Source organism: Cynocephalus volans, chromosome 13 (assembly GCF_027409185.1).
Source record: "Cynocephalus volans isolate mCynVol1 chromosome 13, mCynVol1.pri, whole genome shotgun sequence".
In the NCBI taxonomy this organism is placed as follows: domain Eukaryota; kingdom Metazoa; phylum Chordata; class Mammalia; order Dermoptera; family Cynocephalidae; genus Cynocephalus; species Cynocephalus volans.
The window spans coordinates 104,414,387-104,433,865 of NC_084472.1; the positions used below are offsets into that span (position 1 = coordinate 104,414,387).

At 36.6% G+C, this 19,479-nt stretch overlaps 1 protein-coding gene across 8 annotated transcripts in view; it reads left to right on the top strand.

The window, feature by feature from the left end:
- The window catches only part of NRG1 (neuregulin 1), a 994,199-nt gene that overhangs the window by 947,994 nt on the left and 26,726 nt on the right, over nt 1-19,479 (top strand). For 6 of the 8 annotated variants that reach the window (XM_063076432.1, XM_063076439.1, XM_063076435.1 and 3 more), the window contains one exon: nt 13,238-13,367. In XM_063076432.1, the coding sequence (XP_062932502.1) occupies nt 13,238-13,367 (130 nt within the window). Of the gene's footprint in view, nt 1-7,692; nt 7,733-13,237; nt 13,368-19,479 lie in introns of those variants that run through there. The other 2 variants (XM_063076438.1, XM_063076440.1) reach the window with 1 other exon arrangement.

Genomic DNA, 19,479 nt, shown 5'->3' on the forward strand with positions numbered 1-19,479 from the left:
TTGTTTTCTTGAAACCTTGATTCATTCCTGTTCAAATTGGTCATGTGTGAAACAGTAGGGTGTTGAAAAAAGCTTGATTTCCACGTGTTATTCGGTTACATTGAATTTGTGCTGGGAACCTAAAAACTGCAGATACACTTTTAATAACAAATCATATCAGAGGGAGGGATGTTTTGTTGCTCTGATCATGAACCTGGGAACAAGGATCTGCTGGGAGTTGTGGGAAAATATATGGACTGAAATTAGCCAAGAGTCAAGGGCAAGAGTGTGTGTTCACACATGCTTTTTACTACTTTGTTCCTCTATATGCAGAACCTTTGGCCTCAGTGAGGAAAATGTTGTGCTTATGGAAATAGAAACTGGCTATTCATGTCCACAACCATCACACAAACACAGAATCGCAGTAATTTGGCTAAATGGTATGTAGCAATGCGCAATCTGGGTTTTTAGAGAGGTCTGTTTTGAGCTGTAAGGACCACATTCTAAGGAATATTATTCCAGCTTCTTACCTTACAGAGCCACTGTTCAACGAGGCCTGGCTCAAACCCGAAAAACTTGGAGGACTGTGTCCTAGAACCCATTTTTGCTACACTTCTATGGAAGCTTCTTGATGCAAAGTACTGAAAGGTCAAATTATTTAAAACATTTGTCAGAAATCGTTTCTGTCATGAATGCTTCCATAACTCATAAGAACATCATTGCCTTGATATTCAGGCCAACTAAAGTATTGTCTATTCTTAATGGAATCCTATGTATCAACAGACATGGTATAAACAAATTAGGAAAATAAAAGTAATGTAGTCTTGATTTTAGCTTTACCAGTGAGTGTTGTATACCGAGAAGAGACCTCAGTTTCTCTGTCTACTAATGTCATGAGTTTTTCCTAGATTGATTAATGAGAAACTGTGCGGTAGGCAATTTGAATGCCTCAGAAAGAGGTGCAATACAGTGTGCGAAATACAGATGAACTCCAGCATTTACCCCTGCCTAATTTTAATGTAGATAAATATAAAGTAGTGCTATTTCTCACACACAATCCCTGTTCCTGCCCCACCATTATCTTACATGTTGAACACGCTTCCTCTTACATAGATCTCTTAATAACTTCTTCTTCACTGGTCTCCTTGCCTCCATTTTCTCTCCTTCCAAATGCTACAGAATACCCTGTTAATTTTATTAATCATAGCCCTACTGAAAAACCTACCCTGTGGCTGCAAGTGGTAGTATTTCATTCTTTTTTATAGCAGAGTAGAATTCCATTGTGTAGATGTACCACATTTTCCAGATCCACTCATCTGATGATGGACATTTGGGCTGGTTCCAAATTTTGGCTATTATAAATAGTGCTGCAGTAAACATTGGGGTACATTATTCAACATGATGATTTCGATTCCTCTGGGTATATTCCCAGCAGTGGGATAGCTGGGTCATATGGTAGATCTATCTGCAATTGTTTGAAGAAACTCCATACCGTTTTCCATAGAGGCTGCACCATTTTGCAGTCCCACCAGCAATGTATGAGAGTTCCTTTTTCTCCGCAACATCGCCAGCATTTATCATTCACAGTCTTTTGGATATTAGCCATCCTAACTGGGGTGAGATGGTATCTCAGTGTGGTTTTGAATTGCATTTCCCGAATGCTGAGTGATGTTGAGGATTTTTTCATGTGTCTGTTGGCCATTCATATATCTTCCTTTGAGAAATGCCTATTTAGCTCTTTTGCCCATTTTTTAATTGGGTTGCTTGTTTTCTTCTTGTAAAGTTGTTTCAGTTCCTGTATATTCTGGATATTAATCCTTTGTCAGATGTGTATTTTGCAAATATTTTCTCCCACTCTGTTGGTTGTCTTTTCACTCTGTTAATTGTTTCTTTTGCTGTGCGGAAGCTTTTCAGTTTTATATACTTATTTCTGGACACACACAAGCTACCAAAACTGAGCCAAGAAAATGTAGAAAATCTGAACAGACCAGTAACAATAAAGGAGTTTGAAGCTGTTATCAGGAGGCTCCCAACAAAGAAAAGCCCAGGACCAGATGGATTCACAGCAGAATTTTACCAAACATTCAAAGAGGAATTGACACCAATTCTTTACAAACTAGTCCGAAAGACTGAAACAGAGGCAAATCTCCCAAACTCATTTTATGAAGCAAACATCACTCTGATACCAAAACCAGGTAAAGATACAACTAAAAAAGACAACTACAGGCCGATATCCTTGATGAATGTAGATGCAAAAATCCTCAATAAAATGCTAGCTAACAGAATATAGCAACACATACATAAAATTAGACACCACAATCAAGTGGGATTCATCCCAGTGTTGCAAGGTTGGTTCAACACATGCAAATCAATAAATGTGATACACCATATTAATAAAATCAAACACAAGGACCATATGATCATCTCTATAGATGCTGAAAAAGCATTTGATAAAATTCAACATTCATTCATGACAAAGACCCTCTATAAGTTACGTATAGATGGAAAGTATCTCAACATAAGTAAAGCCATATATGATAAACCCACTGCCAATATCATCCGGAATGAGGAAAAGCTGAAAGCTTTTCCTTTAAGAACAGGAACTAGACAAGGATGCCCACTCTCACCACTCCTATTTAACATAGTGTTGGAAGTACTAGCCAGAGCAATTAGAGAAGAGAAAGAAATAAAGGGCATCCAGATTGGAAAAGAGGAGGTCAAACTGTCCCTCTTTGCAGATGACATGATCCTATATATCGAACAGCCTAAAGCCTCTGCAAAAAAAAACTCTTGGAGTTTATAAATGATTTCAGCAAAGTAGCAGGATACAAAATCAACACACAAAAATCAGTAGCATTTCTATTCTCCAACAGTGGACATGCAGAAAGAGAAATCAAGAAAGCCTGACCATTTACAATAGCCACCAAAAAAATAAAATACTTTGGAATTGAATTAACCAAGGATGTGAAAAATCTCTATAATGAGAACTACAAACCACTGCTGAGAGAAATTAGAGAGGATACAAGAAGATGGAAAGATATCCCATGGTCTTGGATTGGAAGAATCAACATTGTGAAAATGTCCATACTACCAAAGGTGATAGACAAATTCAATGCAATCCCTACCAAAATTCCAATGACATTTTTCTCAGAAATGGAGAAAACTATCCAGACATTTATATGGAATAACAAAAGACCATGCATATCCAAAGCAATACCAAGCAAAAATAATAATAATAATAATAATAAAGCTGGAGGCATAACACTACCTGACTTTAAACTATACTACAAAGCTATAATAACCAAAATAGCATGGTATTGGCATAAAAACAGACACACTGATCAATGGAATAGAATAGGGAATCCAGAAATCAACCCACACACTTACTGCCATCTGATCTTTGACAAAGGCACCAGCACCAAGCCAATTCACTGCGGAAGAGACTGCCTCTTCAGCAAATGGTGCTGGGATACTGGATATCAATATGCAGGAGAATGAAACTGGACCCATACCTCTCACCATATACTAAAATCAACTCAAAATGGATTAAACAATTAAATATACACCCTGAAACAATAAAACTTCTTAAAGAAAACATAGGAAAAACACTTCAGGAAGTAGGACTGGACACAGACTTCATGTATGACCCCAGAAGCACAGGCAACCAAAGGAAAAATAAACAAATGGGATTATATCAAACTAAAAAGCTTCTGCACAGCAAAAGAAGCAATTAACAGAGTGAAAAGACAACCAACAAAGTGAGAGAAAATATTTGCAAAATACACATCTGACAAAGGATTAATATCCAGAATATACAGGAACTGAAACAACTTTACAGGAAGAACACAAGCAACCCAATTAAAAAATGGGCAAAAGAGCTAAATAGGCATTTCTCAAAGGAAGATATATGAATGGCCAACAGACACATGAAAAAATCCTCAACATCACTCAGCATTCGGGAAATGCAATTCAAAACCACACTGAGATACCATCTCACCCCAGTTAGGATGGCTAATATCCAAAAGACTGTGAATGATAAATGCTGGCGATGTTGCGGAGAAAAAGGAACTCTCATACATTGCTGGTGGGACTGCAAAATGGTGCAGCCTCTATGGAAAATGGTACGGAGGTTCCTCAAACAATTGCAGATAGATCTACCATACAACCCAGCTATCCCACTGCTGGGAATATACCCAGAGGAATGGAAATCATTAAGTCGAAGGTATACCTGTTCCCCAATGTTCATCGCAGCACTCTTTACAATAGCCAAGAGTTGGAACCAGCCCAAATGTCCATCATCAGATGAGTGGATACGGAAAATGTGGTACATCTACACAATGGAATTCTACTCTGCTATAAAAACGAATGAAATAGTGCCATTTGCAACAACATGGATGGACCTTGAGAGAATTATATTAAGTGAAACAAGTCAGGCACAGAAAGAGAAATACACATGTTCTCACTTATTAGTGGAAGCTAAAAATAAATAAAGAAATAAATGTACAAATAATTGGTGGGGGCGCAGGGAAGAAGACACAACAATCACAATTCCTTGAACTCGTTAAGACAAGTGAACAGATATGATGTTGATGGGTGGGATGGGGGAGAGGAAGAAGGGAGGGAGGAATCGGTAAAGGGACACAGAAATCAACTACATTGTATATTGATAAAATAAAATAAAAAGTAAATAAATAAATAAAAATAAAAACAATATCATGGAAAACAAAGCAAAACAACAAAAAACAATTATGCATGTACATTTTTGCGTTCACACAGTTTTCAAAAATAAAAAGGAGATCACACTGTAAAAAACAACAACAACAACAACAACAAAATCCCCTCTGTCCATGGCCCACATATTAAACATTAATTTCAGGGCTTCTCTGATGGGGGTGCATTATTATTTCATAGCTCCCTTAACTTCACTTCCTTACTTATAATCCATGTCGTAGTCAAACTGAACCGCTACATTTTATGAAACTTGACATTTGTTTTCCTGTTTCCAATAACTTTTTTGCTTTTCCCTTTTACAGAATGCCTTCTTCTCCCACATCCATAGGCCTAATTCCCCTTCTTAATATATAGCATCCTTTTAAAGTATTTCCTATTCTGCATATTTATTGTTAGATTCATGCGTAACTGACCTACCTGATTTATATTTTCTTTTGCTGCTGAGAATATGATCCCTTTATCTTACTGGGTTTTCTTAGTAGTTAATACTGGAATCCAATCATATAATCTTTAAATAAGGATTATTTTATCTTCTCGTTTCCTAATGTTATATCACATTTAAAAAATTCCTACCTTATTGCATTGATTAGCGTTTTCAGAGCAATGCTAAATAGTAGCACTGATAGTCAATATCGTTGGCTTATTCCGCACGTTCATGGAAATCCCCCATAGAGTTTCAATATTAAATATGATTTAGGTTTTTGGCCAAAAGTAGTTATTTTCAGATGATACTCCATACCATTCTAATTGTACTTTATAAAGACATGTTTTAGAAAACCTAAAATCAATATTATTTTTGTATTCTTTAATTTAAACATGAATATAAGGATGTAGGATGGTACTTCATTCAAAAAGTTTGTGGAAAACAGAATTAAAAGATAAAGCAAATCTTTCCACAAACTTTTTGAAGATCCCTCATCTTTAAACATTTACATATATAAAAAATATATTTAAACATACATATTAAACACATGAAAATATAAAGTATAGTACAATGAATCCCCATGTACCCTTCACTCACTACAATAGTTACCAGTTTTGTTTCATCTTGATCCTGGTCACCTCTTTTTTCCCCTCTTACTATTTTGTAGCAAATCCCAGACATCTTATCATTTAATGTATAAATATTTCAGTATGTATCTCTAAAAGATAAGCTTGTTGAATAACTGAATCCTTGATCATTGTTGGGAGTTTAGTCCTCTTTGTTTTGATTTGTTTGGTGCTCAAAACTTTGGACTAATTTGGAAAGTGACAGGTTAATATTTTATGCATTAACATGACCTTTTGCCAGCCAAATTGATCCTGATAGAAAATGCAGAGTATTGTAAGAATGTGTGCCTTCACCATTTAGTGAAGATCTGGTGAGATCTACAAATATTTCAAATTAAGCCAGTCACATGGACTGCTAATATTTGCCGTGCAGGCTAGACAGATTCAAATACCCTTTAGAATAGGTATTGATGAGAAAAGATTCAAGGGACAGCTTAAAAGTATGTGGATTCCTGGCTATGGAAATTTTATACTCATATAAAGCTGTCAGTGATTAGTAAAAAATATGTAGCAGAATATTTGCTAAGAAAAGATTACTGGTTTTGTGAAGAAGAAAATGTAGCTTTCTTATAACTCCACCTGGTCAGTTATTCACTGGTGGAAGATACTCTCCCTTTGCTTTGGAAATCTCTGATATCCTCCAAGGCATTTATGTCATTGAGATGTTGATCTCTAAGAAGAATAGGCTAGGATGATTAGACTGGGTCATGAGTAAAGTGCACTGTCAGAAAAATACAGTGACTTGTATGTTTGAAAAATAACCTTTCCTGGCAATCTTGTTTTTCTAAAGATAACACTGTCTAATGACACCAAATCATTTGCTCAGCAACTCCTGGGAACATAGACTCTGCTTTCTGTTTAGCTACAAATGAGATCAGTGTTACAACAAAAATTATAATTTTGTTTTATGAGGAGAAACACCCAAAGGTCACTTCTCATTCTGCTGAAGAAGGAAGAAATAATATCAGGGTTTGCTCAGGGAGCTTGTAAGGGAGAGAGGAATCTAAAGGCAATCTTATTAACTTAGGAAACATTTCCTAATTCACTTGAGTGACCTTGAGCAGCCTTCCCCTGTGCGTTGTTGTGAATTCTTAGCTAGAGATATTTTATTAAAGTCTGCAGAACTATTCTTTGGAGATGATTTGTACCTTCTTTTAAAATACGAGTATAGAATAAACTATAAAATGTGCTAAAATCCTTTGTAGTTCCACCATTTTGTAAGTGTTTAAATATGCCAAAGCTCAGGTTCATTCATTACAACCGGTTAATCTCCTTTGGCCATTTGTCAACTTGTTCTTTGGACAAACTGCCACCTTCTAGGTAGTCTACGAAACTCTGAGTTCTTCCAGCTTCTTAGCTGAGTCCTGAGGTCCGTGGAATTGGATGCCGTGATTCTGCTTTAGAAAGTCCTGGTTCCGTTAATGGTCTCATGACAGCCCTTCCTGGCTTCCTTCTTGTTTCTTTAGCAGAGCTTGGTAAAGTACAGGTCAAGAGAGATAGTATGTTACTTTCAGTCACAATATTGGCTCTGGGAACCTCCAAGTCTATATGGGTTTCTTTTATCTCCTCCTGTCCTTTTTCTTTTTTTTTTCTTCCCTTTTCAAGTACCTATTTGCTATTCAGCAAAGGACTGGAAAAAATGCCAACCCAGAATGACAGTGCTTCATTGGTTCTGAGTCTGGCTCTGGACTTTTCTTTTGGAAAACTAATGACTTTGCCTACCCTTCTTGGCATCTACAGAAGCCACATTAGGTAGCACTGCTTTTCCTGCTCAGCATCTGCTGCAGAGCTTCATTTACAGGAGCCAGCTAAGCATTTTCGCCAGTAGGAATTCAAGGTGCTTTTAGTACCTAATTGTGGAGGAGCTGTATTCTGAGCAAGAATAATAACTTCAGATTATTTTTATACTGGGAGATCAAAGAGCAAGAAAGCATGCAGATTTCTAAATACATGGAGATGGAAGATATCACAGGTAAGGTTAAAAAAATCTGTAATTTGTAGTGATTGGCAGCTTAATATTGGAATATTAAAAATTGGTTAAACATTTCTGTATTTCATAGAGAAAACCTCGTAGATTTATTTTGCAAGTAAATCATTAAGAGTTATCCTAAAAACTGCCCGTAAGGACTCATTCACTGAGGGAAGACACGATCTACTGATGGCTCCCTGGGGTATACACTGTATACTCGTGCTAATTCCTGCTAATTGTCAAAGAAGAACAGAGAGGCTTCTTATCAGTGATTTGCATTTGTGCAATCGGCCGGGTCTGGTGGTGCTGTCTACTTTACTGATAAGGAAAACATCACTTAAAACAAGCAAGAAAGTAAGCCTTCCTTTTCAGTGTTATTTTCTTTTTAGCCTGTCTTGAGCAGAAAAAACCAGGCACTCTAGAGGAAATACTGTGTGATTCCATGGGGAAATATTTAGTAGAGAATTTGAGCAGAGAAGCCTTAGTTATCCCCTCAATTTTTATTCTGCATATTTACAAATGTGTGCAATGGTATGATTTCTAAAATGTTAAGTTATAAAACAAAGTTTATATTATGTTCCGTATACTGTGGACATAGCAGTATATTAAAATATTTTATAGTCTTTAAACTGTTATGATAACACAAGGCACTGTAAATACATTTAATCCACATAACTTGGAAGTTCAGTCAGAAATATTAAAGAATCGTGTAGATCTTGAAAGTTGAAAATAATCATACACTTAAGACAATATTTTTCTTTCTCTTGACTCAAATCATTCTTCTTTTCATTTTAGAAGCCAATTTAGTGATTATAAATTGTTGACAAGTAGTTATGAAACAATTAAAATCGAGTAGGTTATTGATATTTACTGAATGCTTTACAGTCATTCAGTGATTCTCCCTCCAAATTAGGCCATCTCTCTTTACAGTTTGCAGAACAATTTCCTTAGAAACAACACTTAAGGCTTGATTTAATATATAATTCCAGAGTCCAGTCGGAATTTTTTTTTTGCTTTGTTTTGTTCAATATCTATGCCATTAGTAACAGTAACAGTGTCATACATTTGTGTGCAGTGTTGCACCTGACAAAGTATTCTAATGAACTTCACAACAACCCTGTGGTATCTCATTTTTGCCACTGAATTTCCTGAGTCACACAGCGGGACAGGAGTCACACAGCAGTCATTGGCAGAATTGAGCCTTGGACCTGATTGTTCTCAGCTAACTTCAATGTTCATTTCACTGCATTTTAAATATATAGAGTTCCTTTTAATGAGAGTTGGTCACAGTCTTAAAAGTTTTAACCCTAGTAACTTTAGTTGTTATTATTATGTCTTGCACATAGTAGGCAGTCATTCAAGAATTGTGGAAGGAAGGACGGAGGGAGGAAGGAAAGGAAAGAAGCAAGAGGGAGGGAAGGAAAAAAGGAGGAAGTCCTATTGTGTGGTAGAGGATTTTGGGAGCTGCTAAATGTCTTAGTCTCCAAATCCTCAGCTAAATCAGAGAACTGTCCAGCCTCCTTGAAATCATCACTAATCCCGACTTGTTTTACCAAGACGGGCCAGGTCTAGAGTGAAACATTCTAAAGTATATTTTCTGTTCCTAAGTTACTGCTTTATTTATGCTTTCTTCCTTATGCTATAATAGTTGCTGACATACCAAGGAAAGTGTGTCTGGGATAAAGTGTTCATATAAATGGCAAACATAAAAGTAGTAGAGTCATATTTTGCATTGTTCCTAATTGCTGATCATTTAGTGCTTACTAGAAGATAATTCCCAAATCATGACAAACTTGTCACAAAGCAGAGGGAGACAGGATTTATTGAGCACGGAATGAGTGAGATCTACTTCACGTCCTTCCTGGAACAACTACTGGGGGTTGGGTCTATCTGCAAAACCTTTAGCTTTACCTCTAATAAACTCCCCCTAGCTCCACTGTTTGCATAGATTGGTATAGGACCTGCTTTGTCTGTTTCATTATTTTCTGGCACGATTACCAAGTGGAAACTGATTTAACAATATAGTGTGTATAAGCCAAAGAGAAAGGATATCACTGTAAAATTTATAGGCCTGCCTAGGACTAAGTGTGTTCAACTAGGGAGAGGGAAAGGAAAACTGGCAAAAATCTAAAGAGTGTGTGTAGCACCGTCTCCATTCTGGGTTTTCTGACAATTGCAACTTATTCCCATGTTTGGCTCTTGGTTCGGAGCAGCTGTATCCAGTCAGTTAACGCTTTGCATCACCTGGGACTTAATTGCTGCTTTACAATTCATGATCTTGTTTTGATCTCACTGCTGCTAAAGGACAATAGTCCATGACTGTATGAGATAGTTGCTACTTCATTTCCCTCCAAGAATTATTTTACTACCAAATATCCATTACTAGTTTCAAGTCATGATCTAAGAGTTTTCCAAGTGAATGTGTCAGAGCTAGGTGCTCCAGGATAGCATTAAAAGGATAATCATTTCAGGGAGAAATATAAAAGTTATTTCTAGTTAACATACATTTATTAATCTTATTAATTCTAATAATCTCACAAGATGAGCAAGTCTAACGAACGGGTATGATGTACCTGTCTCTTACTTACGACAATGCTAATTTTTGGTAGTTTACAATTTATATGGAGTGTACACGGGGGAGGAGGGGGTGTTGTTTTCAGTAAAAGTCTCAGCATTGATTCTGAGAGTGCCTGTGCAGAGCTTGCTGCTCAGCTTGGGGGGAGGAAATTCTTAGCAACCTGCCAAGGATTCAGATGCCACTAGGGTCTTCTCGAGGCTCTGAGCTCCTCTGCAGAAGTGACAGCAACTACAGGAGGTCCATTCAGCACCCTCGCCCGAGGCAGCAAGGATACCCTGTCCAATTCTTCATCCTGTGGAATCCTGTCAGCAGTTGAAAGTCTTAAGCACAAAACCTTTAATATTTAAGGCAGTCTTCCTCCTAATATTTTTAAAAAGCAGCTGCCATAGATTAAAATACAAGTATCAATACATAGCACCTAACTAAGTTTTTCACATGAAGGTACAATGTTATGTTAAAATTGCATGCTGTGTGATAGACAGAAATGCTGTCTGTGCCACGATTTTACAGGCGCAACCATGCAAAATTTGTTGCCCTCTTCCTGATAAAGATGTTAAAGTACAGCTGATAATAGGTGGTAAAAATCCCCTCTCTCCTCACTGTGCACCATTCTTTTTGATTGGCTTGAAGGATATCTTGAAGTGTATTTAGAGAAGGGCTTTTTTTTGGAGTAATAAAAAAAATAGACTTAATTCTTAATTATCCATGGTAATGATTCAAGAATCGCATACATCTTTGAAATCCCCAGATTTCCACTGTCAAGCATTTTATCTGATTGATAAATGGCAAAATTAAGATTTCTCCGTACTTGCCCATTAGCACTTGCTACTATTCATTAGACGCTGGTTTCATGCTGTGGAGCTACCGACCACGCCGGTCATCAGGCTCCTTTACCTGCCCGTCATCCTGCCACCTGGGCCAATTATCAAGCTAGGGCTAGGTCTGGATCTCCAGACTGGGTCACAAACCCTTAATATGCCAGGCCGGGTCACCAGACCCCTCACATGCCAGGCTGGGTCACCAGACCCTTTACACGCAGGTCTACGAGCTAGGTAACTGGCAAACAGATGCTTGGAAACCACAGATTGGAAAGGCATGGCCACTTGGGGGCAGCCACCGTGGGAGGCAGTAAACTCCAGCCAAGGTGGTGGCACTGTGCAGGCACACTATCTCTGCCCACACAGGCACACTATCTCTGCCCACACACAACCTGTTCACAGCAAACACTTGGCAAGATTCTGAACATCTGAGGGGCCCTGACCATTTTCCTATATTTTCCCAACACGTGCCAATCCCTTTACCTAGATTATTTATAATCTCTACAAAATCCTCTAAGAATGCCATTACTCCTATGTTCTAAATGGCATAATTGAGCATCTGGGTAAGTTAAGTGACTTGCTCAAGGACACAGAGCCAGTAGGAGATGGGATTTGAACCAAATCTGTCTCCAAAGTCCAATCATTTCAACTGTCCTTTGTTGTTATTCCTGAATGCCATGCTGACAGCAGAGAAAATGATCCAAAACGCTCCTTAGACAGGAGAGAAAGAGACAAGAAAGGCCAGGACTAATTCAAAGACAGAATAATCAGTGGTTGAATATTCCAATCAGGTAGAGTAAAAACCAAGCAGAGTGGGAGAAGAAATTAAGTTAAAATCATAACAAAATGTAGAATTTTGGAGGAAATGAAAAAGAAAGGCAGAAGAAAATATAAAAATAATAAACGACAAGTCAAATAAAAGTAAACAAGCATCTGAAATTCACATGCACACGATAAAGCAGAAATTGATAAGGGAGACAAGGAATTAAGAATCTTAAGGATAAGTCAGTGGACAAGAAAAAAATTCTTTCTAAAGATGGATTTTTTTTTTTTTCCTGAAAGAGTAAATAGAATCTTCACCAGCTTGATATATTGGTTTTGCTTTTCATCCTTATAATATTGGTTATAAGTATTACATGAATTAGACCCTATTTTTGGATGAGTCTGAGCACTGCCCATGGTGTTTGCAATGATGTAAGTGGGGAGAGGTCCTGATGCTAAATGCTCTCGTAGCCTCAGGACTGTGAAGTTTGGCTTCGTTTAATCCACACACCTAATGCAGGATCATTTTCAACTCCACATCCACGTAACTGTGAAGTTTGACAAGTAAATATCAAGCTTATCACATAAAGATTTTATTCACCAAAATTAAGATGTGTTTCTACTAATTCAAAATGGATGAATTTTTGTAGGGCTTTATTCCACATTTGCAGATATATTAGACTGCCTTTATATTTCCTCAAAATATGATTGTCATCTTTTGATGAAATAGAAACAATGTTCAACAGTATTCTTCTGAGTGGAAATTGAGGTAGAATATACATTTAGAAGAGAATGGCTTCTGATCTGTATGTGAATATGTATTCAATTAATAAGATATAATTTTTTCATCTGGAATAAATAAGGTACCTTGTGTTTTTCGCTACACAATGTGTATAAAACATGTAAAATCTATATATATAAAACATAATTTCCAAAACACATAATTTTACCAATTAGTTGCCATTAAAATGTTGACATCTGAATTTAGCTGCGTTGACATGACTTTATACCATGGCCTTTGAGCCTGCTTGGAAAATGTATTTTACTTAATGACAATAGAACATTTCTTTTCCAATTACCTTAGAAAATAAAATATTGGTTATAAAAAATGTTGAGCCCCTTTTCGATTTAATTATAATAATTTTACTCCCCGATTTACCATTTTACACTGTTTACTTACACACAGAAAACACTCAACTTTTCTGGTGCTGTTTGTCAAGTCTGAAGGTTTAGTGAGGTCCACGGTACCTTTATATTAACTCTAACTTTTAAGAGAATTTGAGATAAAAGACTGCTTAAAATGGGGAAAAAATAGATGTAAACCTTTCGCCTTCTTTGCCTCCCATCCAGCTACATCCACATCTACCACGGGGACAAGCCATCTCGTGAAGTGTGCCGAGAAGGAGAAAACTTTCTGTGTAAATGGAGGAGAGTGCTTCATGGTGAAAGACCTTTCAAACCCCTCCAGATACTTGTGCAAGTAAGAAAAGAAGTCTCTGTGTGGCTTGTATTCACAGCTGCTTCTTTCAGATGATTTCATGTGTCATGATGTACTGTTGCTCCTTTTCCGTGGAATGACGCTGTTTTATTCGTAAAGTGCTTTGATTCAGAATTGTTTTTTGCTCTTTTAGATTTTTTTTCTTGCATTCATATTTATAATGTTGCTTTCCTCGTGGTTTTCTTCATCGTTAGATGTGCAAATATTGTAGAAGCCTATAACTTTTGAACCTACGTCTCCGTGTAATATATGAAGCCAACCATAGGTAATGTTCCTTTGTTAGCCCAGTGATCACCTGCGAAACGAATATGAAAACTAAAAGAGTCAGAAGGGCCGAAGACCCTATGTCTGTTGCACTTGAGGTTATCTTATTGTTTCATAATTATTTTTTAAAATGGAATTTTAGGTTGATCTTGTTAGTGAAAAAAGGCAAATTTCTTGTGTTTGGAAATGCATTTAGCATGCATGGCACCGCTATGTGCAGAAGGCAGAGTTCTTTCCTGCACTGCAGTTGTCTGCAGGTGTATCTGGGATGGCACTTTCTTTCCAATGACCCGAAGGGGTTGATGCATAATTAAGAAGTATCAAATTTATTCTCTCTCAACAGGCAGTATAAAACAGCGATATTATCAGTACATTAAATATTTAAGCCTTGTAGTAAAAACTAATAAGCCTCATTAAAAGCATGTGTTTATCGTACCATGCATTTTAAGTCTACTATTGATACTCTATTTGTGGTGTGTGGGCTCATAATTTGATGTGGGTGAAAGATGTTTCATGTCATATTGAAATGATGAAAAATACATGTTTATTGTGCTTCTCACCAATAGCTGTGTCCCCAAAGCAAGGTATTTTAAAGACAATTTCTTTAAAAATGTAGTGTCGAGCATCTAACAGATTTTGCAGGCAGTTCACAATTGGAAACGTTCAATGAGGTACATTTGTTCTAAAGTAGCAATGCTTGTCCCAAAAGAGGAAAATTCATCTCATCATACAAATTGTCTCCTGCTCTAGAATATTAGCATGTGACTTAAATGTTGGGGAGGAAGAGAAAAGTCTGTCCAAGAGGCCTTTGAGCTAATAAAAAGAACTATTAGCAAAATACGAAAGGCACCAGGAATAGTTACCAAGGCTGTTTTCCTTTTACATCATGCAAATGTTCTACAGATATTTATGTACCAGTTCTCAGAAAACCTCAATTATGTTTGTAAGTAATGAAATGCCTGTGAAAAGACATAGGTTTTAAAATCACAACAGCAGACAAAAATGCCGTTTAGTGGGAAACGTTCTGCTGCTTCCTCTGTAGTGTGTGTCATGGGACCTCGTGGCTGTGAGCAGGGCCCATGCAGAGCTGCTCCTTTCTTGTCCTCCAAAGCTCTTTAAAGAGTAGAAGCAGTGCCAAGAAAAGACAAGTTTTGGTGGTGTACACCTGATTTTATCAACAAAGATCGACAATTTCTAAAAGAAAATATAATCTGTTAAAGGAAGTAAAAGATTAGGAATCCGAAGAGTAGAATTCCGATCTCAATTCCTAAACACCCCTTTCATGGAGCTAGGTAATAGCTATAAGCCAAAGTAAAATTATAAGTAAATGTCTTGTGAAAATTTTAAAGCGAGATAAAAATGGAAAAGTATGTTAAAAAAAAAAAAGGTTCCTTTTGTATCTGAATGATCTCATATGACTATTGGTTAATTGTTTAAAAATTAATCTTAGAGACTCACGTTTTGATCATAACTGTATTCAAATCTGTATGCCTCCAGCAGAATAAAAATATGTCAGTTTTAGTCCTTGGTTCTGCTGTCACAAATATGACACCCCATATTCATCATAGCACATTGGAATGAACTGATCAAAACAGAAAATACCAGAAGCCGAGAATTATAATCTGTAAAATATGAGGTTCATTTATTATATGGGGAGACTTTGTTATTCTTTCCTAATCTTAGGCATACAATGTAATTGTGTTTTAATAAATCTCCTTGAAAAAACATTTAAATTATGGTTCCTTAAGTTCTTCCCCTTCTTAAGCAATTGTACCCATATTATCTAGGTCTCATATTTTTACTTTGTTAGAAAAGCATCTGAGACCACTATATTTTAATTGTAATAATGAAATATGATCATTTTTCATCATAGCCTTTGCAAAGATTTACAAGCTGAGTGCGTACATATGATCATTTCTGAATACCTCTAAGGAACCAGTGCAGTTATTTTCCACATATTAATTTCAGCTATCCTGCAGCCCTCCCACGTCCTGCACAAAACATGCAATTGCATAAGTGTGTTCATTTGTTCCATCTTGGTATTGCTCCAACAACGCAGCAATTTTTCTTCATCCACACAGTTTCTCATTAAATTTTAAGCCAATCCAGAAAAAAAAAAAAAAAAAAAAACAACTTGCTATATTTTTTTAATCTTGAAGTGAAATGTTTGTCACTCCTCTAATAATTATTAAAGCAGCAAACCATGAATGGACACTTTGTAGCCCCCAAGCTAAATATCTAGTGGATCATGCTTGTCTTCTAGTTCTCAGCAAATTGCATCTTTTTTTTTTTTTTTTTTTTTTTTGATAATTAGAATTTTTAAAGCAAGTGCTATAAATTATCCCTAGATCCTGCTGGAAAGAAAATCTTTAACATCTATGATTTTGATCCTTGTTCCCCCTTTTGGACCACAACTTTATTGATGCATCAAGCAAGCCAATACCTCGAGGGAAGCATTAGTGTATCTAACATCTAAAATGTTTCAGACCTTTTTGTTAAATGGAAGTGTGTTCTTCTTAAAAAAAAAAATATGTATTCAAAACATTTATAACATTAAAAATAATCACTACTCAGAATTTAAACAAAGGCACGTAATATACGTGGTAATATATCGTTCACTAGACCACTTGAATAGAAACAGAAAACATAAAAATGTCGCCTTGGCTCATCACGGTCCTGTCTGTGAAGCCAGTTCATAGTTTCCATATGGTCCATCTGTCTAGAGCAAAACATTGCTGAAGCATGAGCCACGTCATTCAAAATCAGCTTTATCCCGAACTAAAGACATGACTCAGAAACACCACAAGCATGGAAGTTTCCAAGTAGTCCCTCTGGTCATCTAATCCACTGTGGTCTTCTTGGGAGTTGCAGTAGAATATTTTACAGCAGATCTCTTGTCTCTCTGTTTAGAACAAGGTGTTCCAAATGGATTAAACATATAACAGTTAAACACTTCTCTGAGGAGAGGTTTGCTGCTTACTTGGACTTCCCCCTGAGGACTGTGTGTGGATTTCAGCAGCGGTTCCCATCTTTTACATTTCTCTTCTCTCTACAGTAATTTAAAATTTATCCTGGGGATAAAATAGTTACTATTCCAGATTATATAAAGACGAGAAAAGAATCATTCCATTTTTTATTCTCTGATGTTCTATGTAGTCATGTGGTTCAAAGAAACAAAATAATTTGAACATGAAATTATCCAGATTGTCCTCTTTGCTTTTCTTCTTTGTTCTTATAGGAGAGTACTTCAGAAAGTTTGTGGAAAAAATGGAATTAAAAGATAATACAGGGCTGGCTGTTTAGCTCACTTGGGGAGTCTGGTGCTGATAACATCAGGGTCAAGGGTTCAGATCCCCATATTGGCCAGCTGCCAAAAAAAAAAAAAAAAAAAAACGATAATGTAATCTTTCCATCAGTTTTTTTGAAGATCTCTCATATATCTATTCTTCTGAATAGTTTCAGTGGAGAACTATTTTGGATTTTTTAAATCTAAAAATGATCTTATATCAGGCTGTGTTTATAAATCTAGTATGTTGTCCGGTGGACAGATGTGGCTTCATCGTGAAGGGATTACGATTTTAACCACCAATTTTGGTGAACAGTCTTGTGTCCTTTCACATCAATTCTCTGGACAATATCTTTATTTATAACATAGAGTCCATATGTTCTCCAAATTTCTTCCCGGGGAGTCAGTGAAATTAAATGAGTCCATTTCTGCTAAAGTACTTTTAACTCTGGGGAAACAAGTTCTTTTTTTTTTTTTTTTCTCCTTATAATAAAAAGTAAGTGGTAGTATTACATTCTATCTGTAGGCACCAGAAAAACATATACACCTGCTTTAACAGACTGTGTTATCATGTTTAATCCCTAATTCTTCATTTTATTTAACCCTAGCAGTTTTTATTTGGTTTGGTGAGGCCACCAGTTAGCTTTACAACTTTTCATTTGACAGATCATTTAATATCTCTGATCATTAGATTCCTTATTTGCAAAAACAAATAAAGTATTCTTGGAAAGATGAGAGGTGCCTTTAAACATGGACTTTTATGATTTTGTATAATCAATGTTTATGAAACCATGTAGGTCCATATTGTATTATACATTATCATAAAAGAAAGTTCTGAAAAACATGTAACTGTAGGAGATAAAGTCACAACAAATATGTTATGATAAATTAAGCTCAATAAATGAAATAGTAATAAACATGTGTTTATAGAATAGCTATATGCCAGGCATTTTTGAAAACACAGAGAAAATCTCTGGTCCCTGGGAACTTAATCTGTTTAAGAAATTTAAATAGCTAAAATAGTAAATCAGTTGGGGTGAATATACTCCAAATAGAACATTGCTGATTATTAATGTAATGAGAATTTAAAGAAGAGAAAGAAAGGACTGGAATAAGCTAAAGAAGACTTTATAAATATAACCATCTTTGTGGAGTCTTTCCTATCTTCCAGGCAGGCTTTGAGACTGCAATAATCCTTTCTGTGAAACCCAGCGGTATGCATATCTAGACCAGCAGCTCCATTCTCAGAAGTAAAACAAATAAACAAATGAACAAAACAAAAACAAGTTGGACAGTGGAGGTGGTTTATGAACTCTAACGGCCAGGAAGAGGACTTTGGACATTGTGATAGCTAACGGGGAGCCATAGTAACTTCTGGAGCAGGAGAGTGGCACCAGGAACATATCAGACGTTTAGGGAAGAGAGACTTCTATACAGACTAGAGACATTTGGGGACTAGGTGAGATGGGGAGAGGAAGAAACGACACGAGCTAAAGTTAAATTTTTATAAAATACTGGTATAATGATAACATTTATAATATTTACTAGTAGCTTTATTAACATAATTAAACCAAGGGATGATGGTTCAAACTCACAGTTGTATCCTGCAGTCTCTTCATCATGGCTGGAGAAGGAGAAATTTGGAATCAATGTACAAATATTGGGTCAGAACTTCCAGTCCCAAAGAGCACATTGCCACCTCCACTCCAATTCCAGCCCTGCAAGAGCTCTTTGTTCAGAGTGGGTGTCTCACTTCTGCCTACAGCACTTCTCTGTTCTGGAATGCTGTGATTTTTAACACAGACAGATAGCGTTTGTGATAGAAAGTGGGTGGGACTCTGGTGGCTCTAGATAAGAAGCTCTTCAGACAACCACGTCTTCTATTTCTTTTTCGTCCCTTTCGTATCTAGAATCCTGCTATGTGCTTACTAGGTATTTATGAACTTCTTTTGACTTTGACTCACCAAGGTAGATTGCAGGAAATCCTCTTGTTTTTATAGGAACCAATTTAGGTGCAGTTTTGCCTAAACTCGGGTGCATTGACTAAGTATTCTGGATAGCTCGCTTCCTCTTTTCTCATAAAACCCACTAGGCAGCCACATATATTTGTTGAGCTCCTACGAGACAGGGTCTGTGCCTGTGCTGAAGGTAAAGTGGTAAACACAGCCTTACTGACCTCTGCCTCGTGGAGTTGGTAGTCTATTTCAAATAACCATCATTTTTCAAGTAATTAATTTAATTATAAATTATAGGTGTGCCAAGTGCTGTGAAGGCTGTATAGGGGAGCTAAGTGAACGTACAGTGGGGCACCTAGTACAGAGGCAGAGGCTAGTGAAGAAACGAAATGGAAAGAGAACGTGAGGTCCTCACCTTGAGATGCATATGGTCTATTTAAAACACACAATTTTGAGGTATTTATATTGCATGATTTAAGTAAAAAGTGAATATTTAGATGTCTCATTATAAAATGAGGCTGATGGGGTAGATAGGTCTATAAAGCTCCTCTGGATCTCTGAAGTGTTTGATGAGACAGGGAAGGGCATC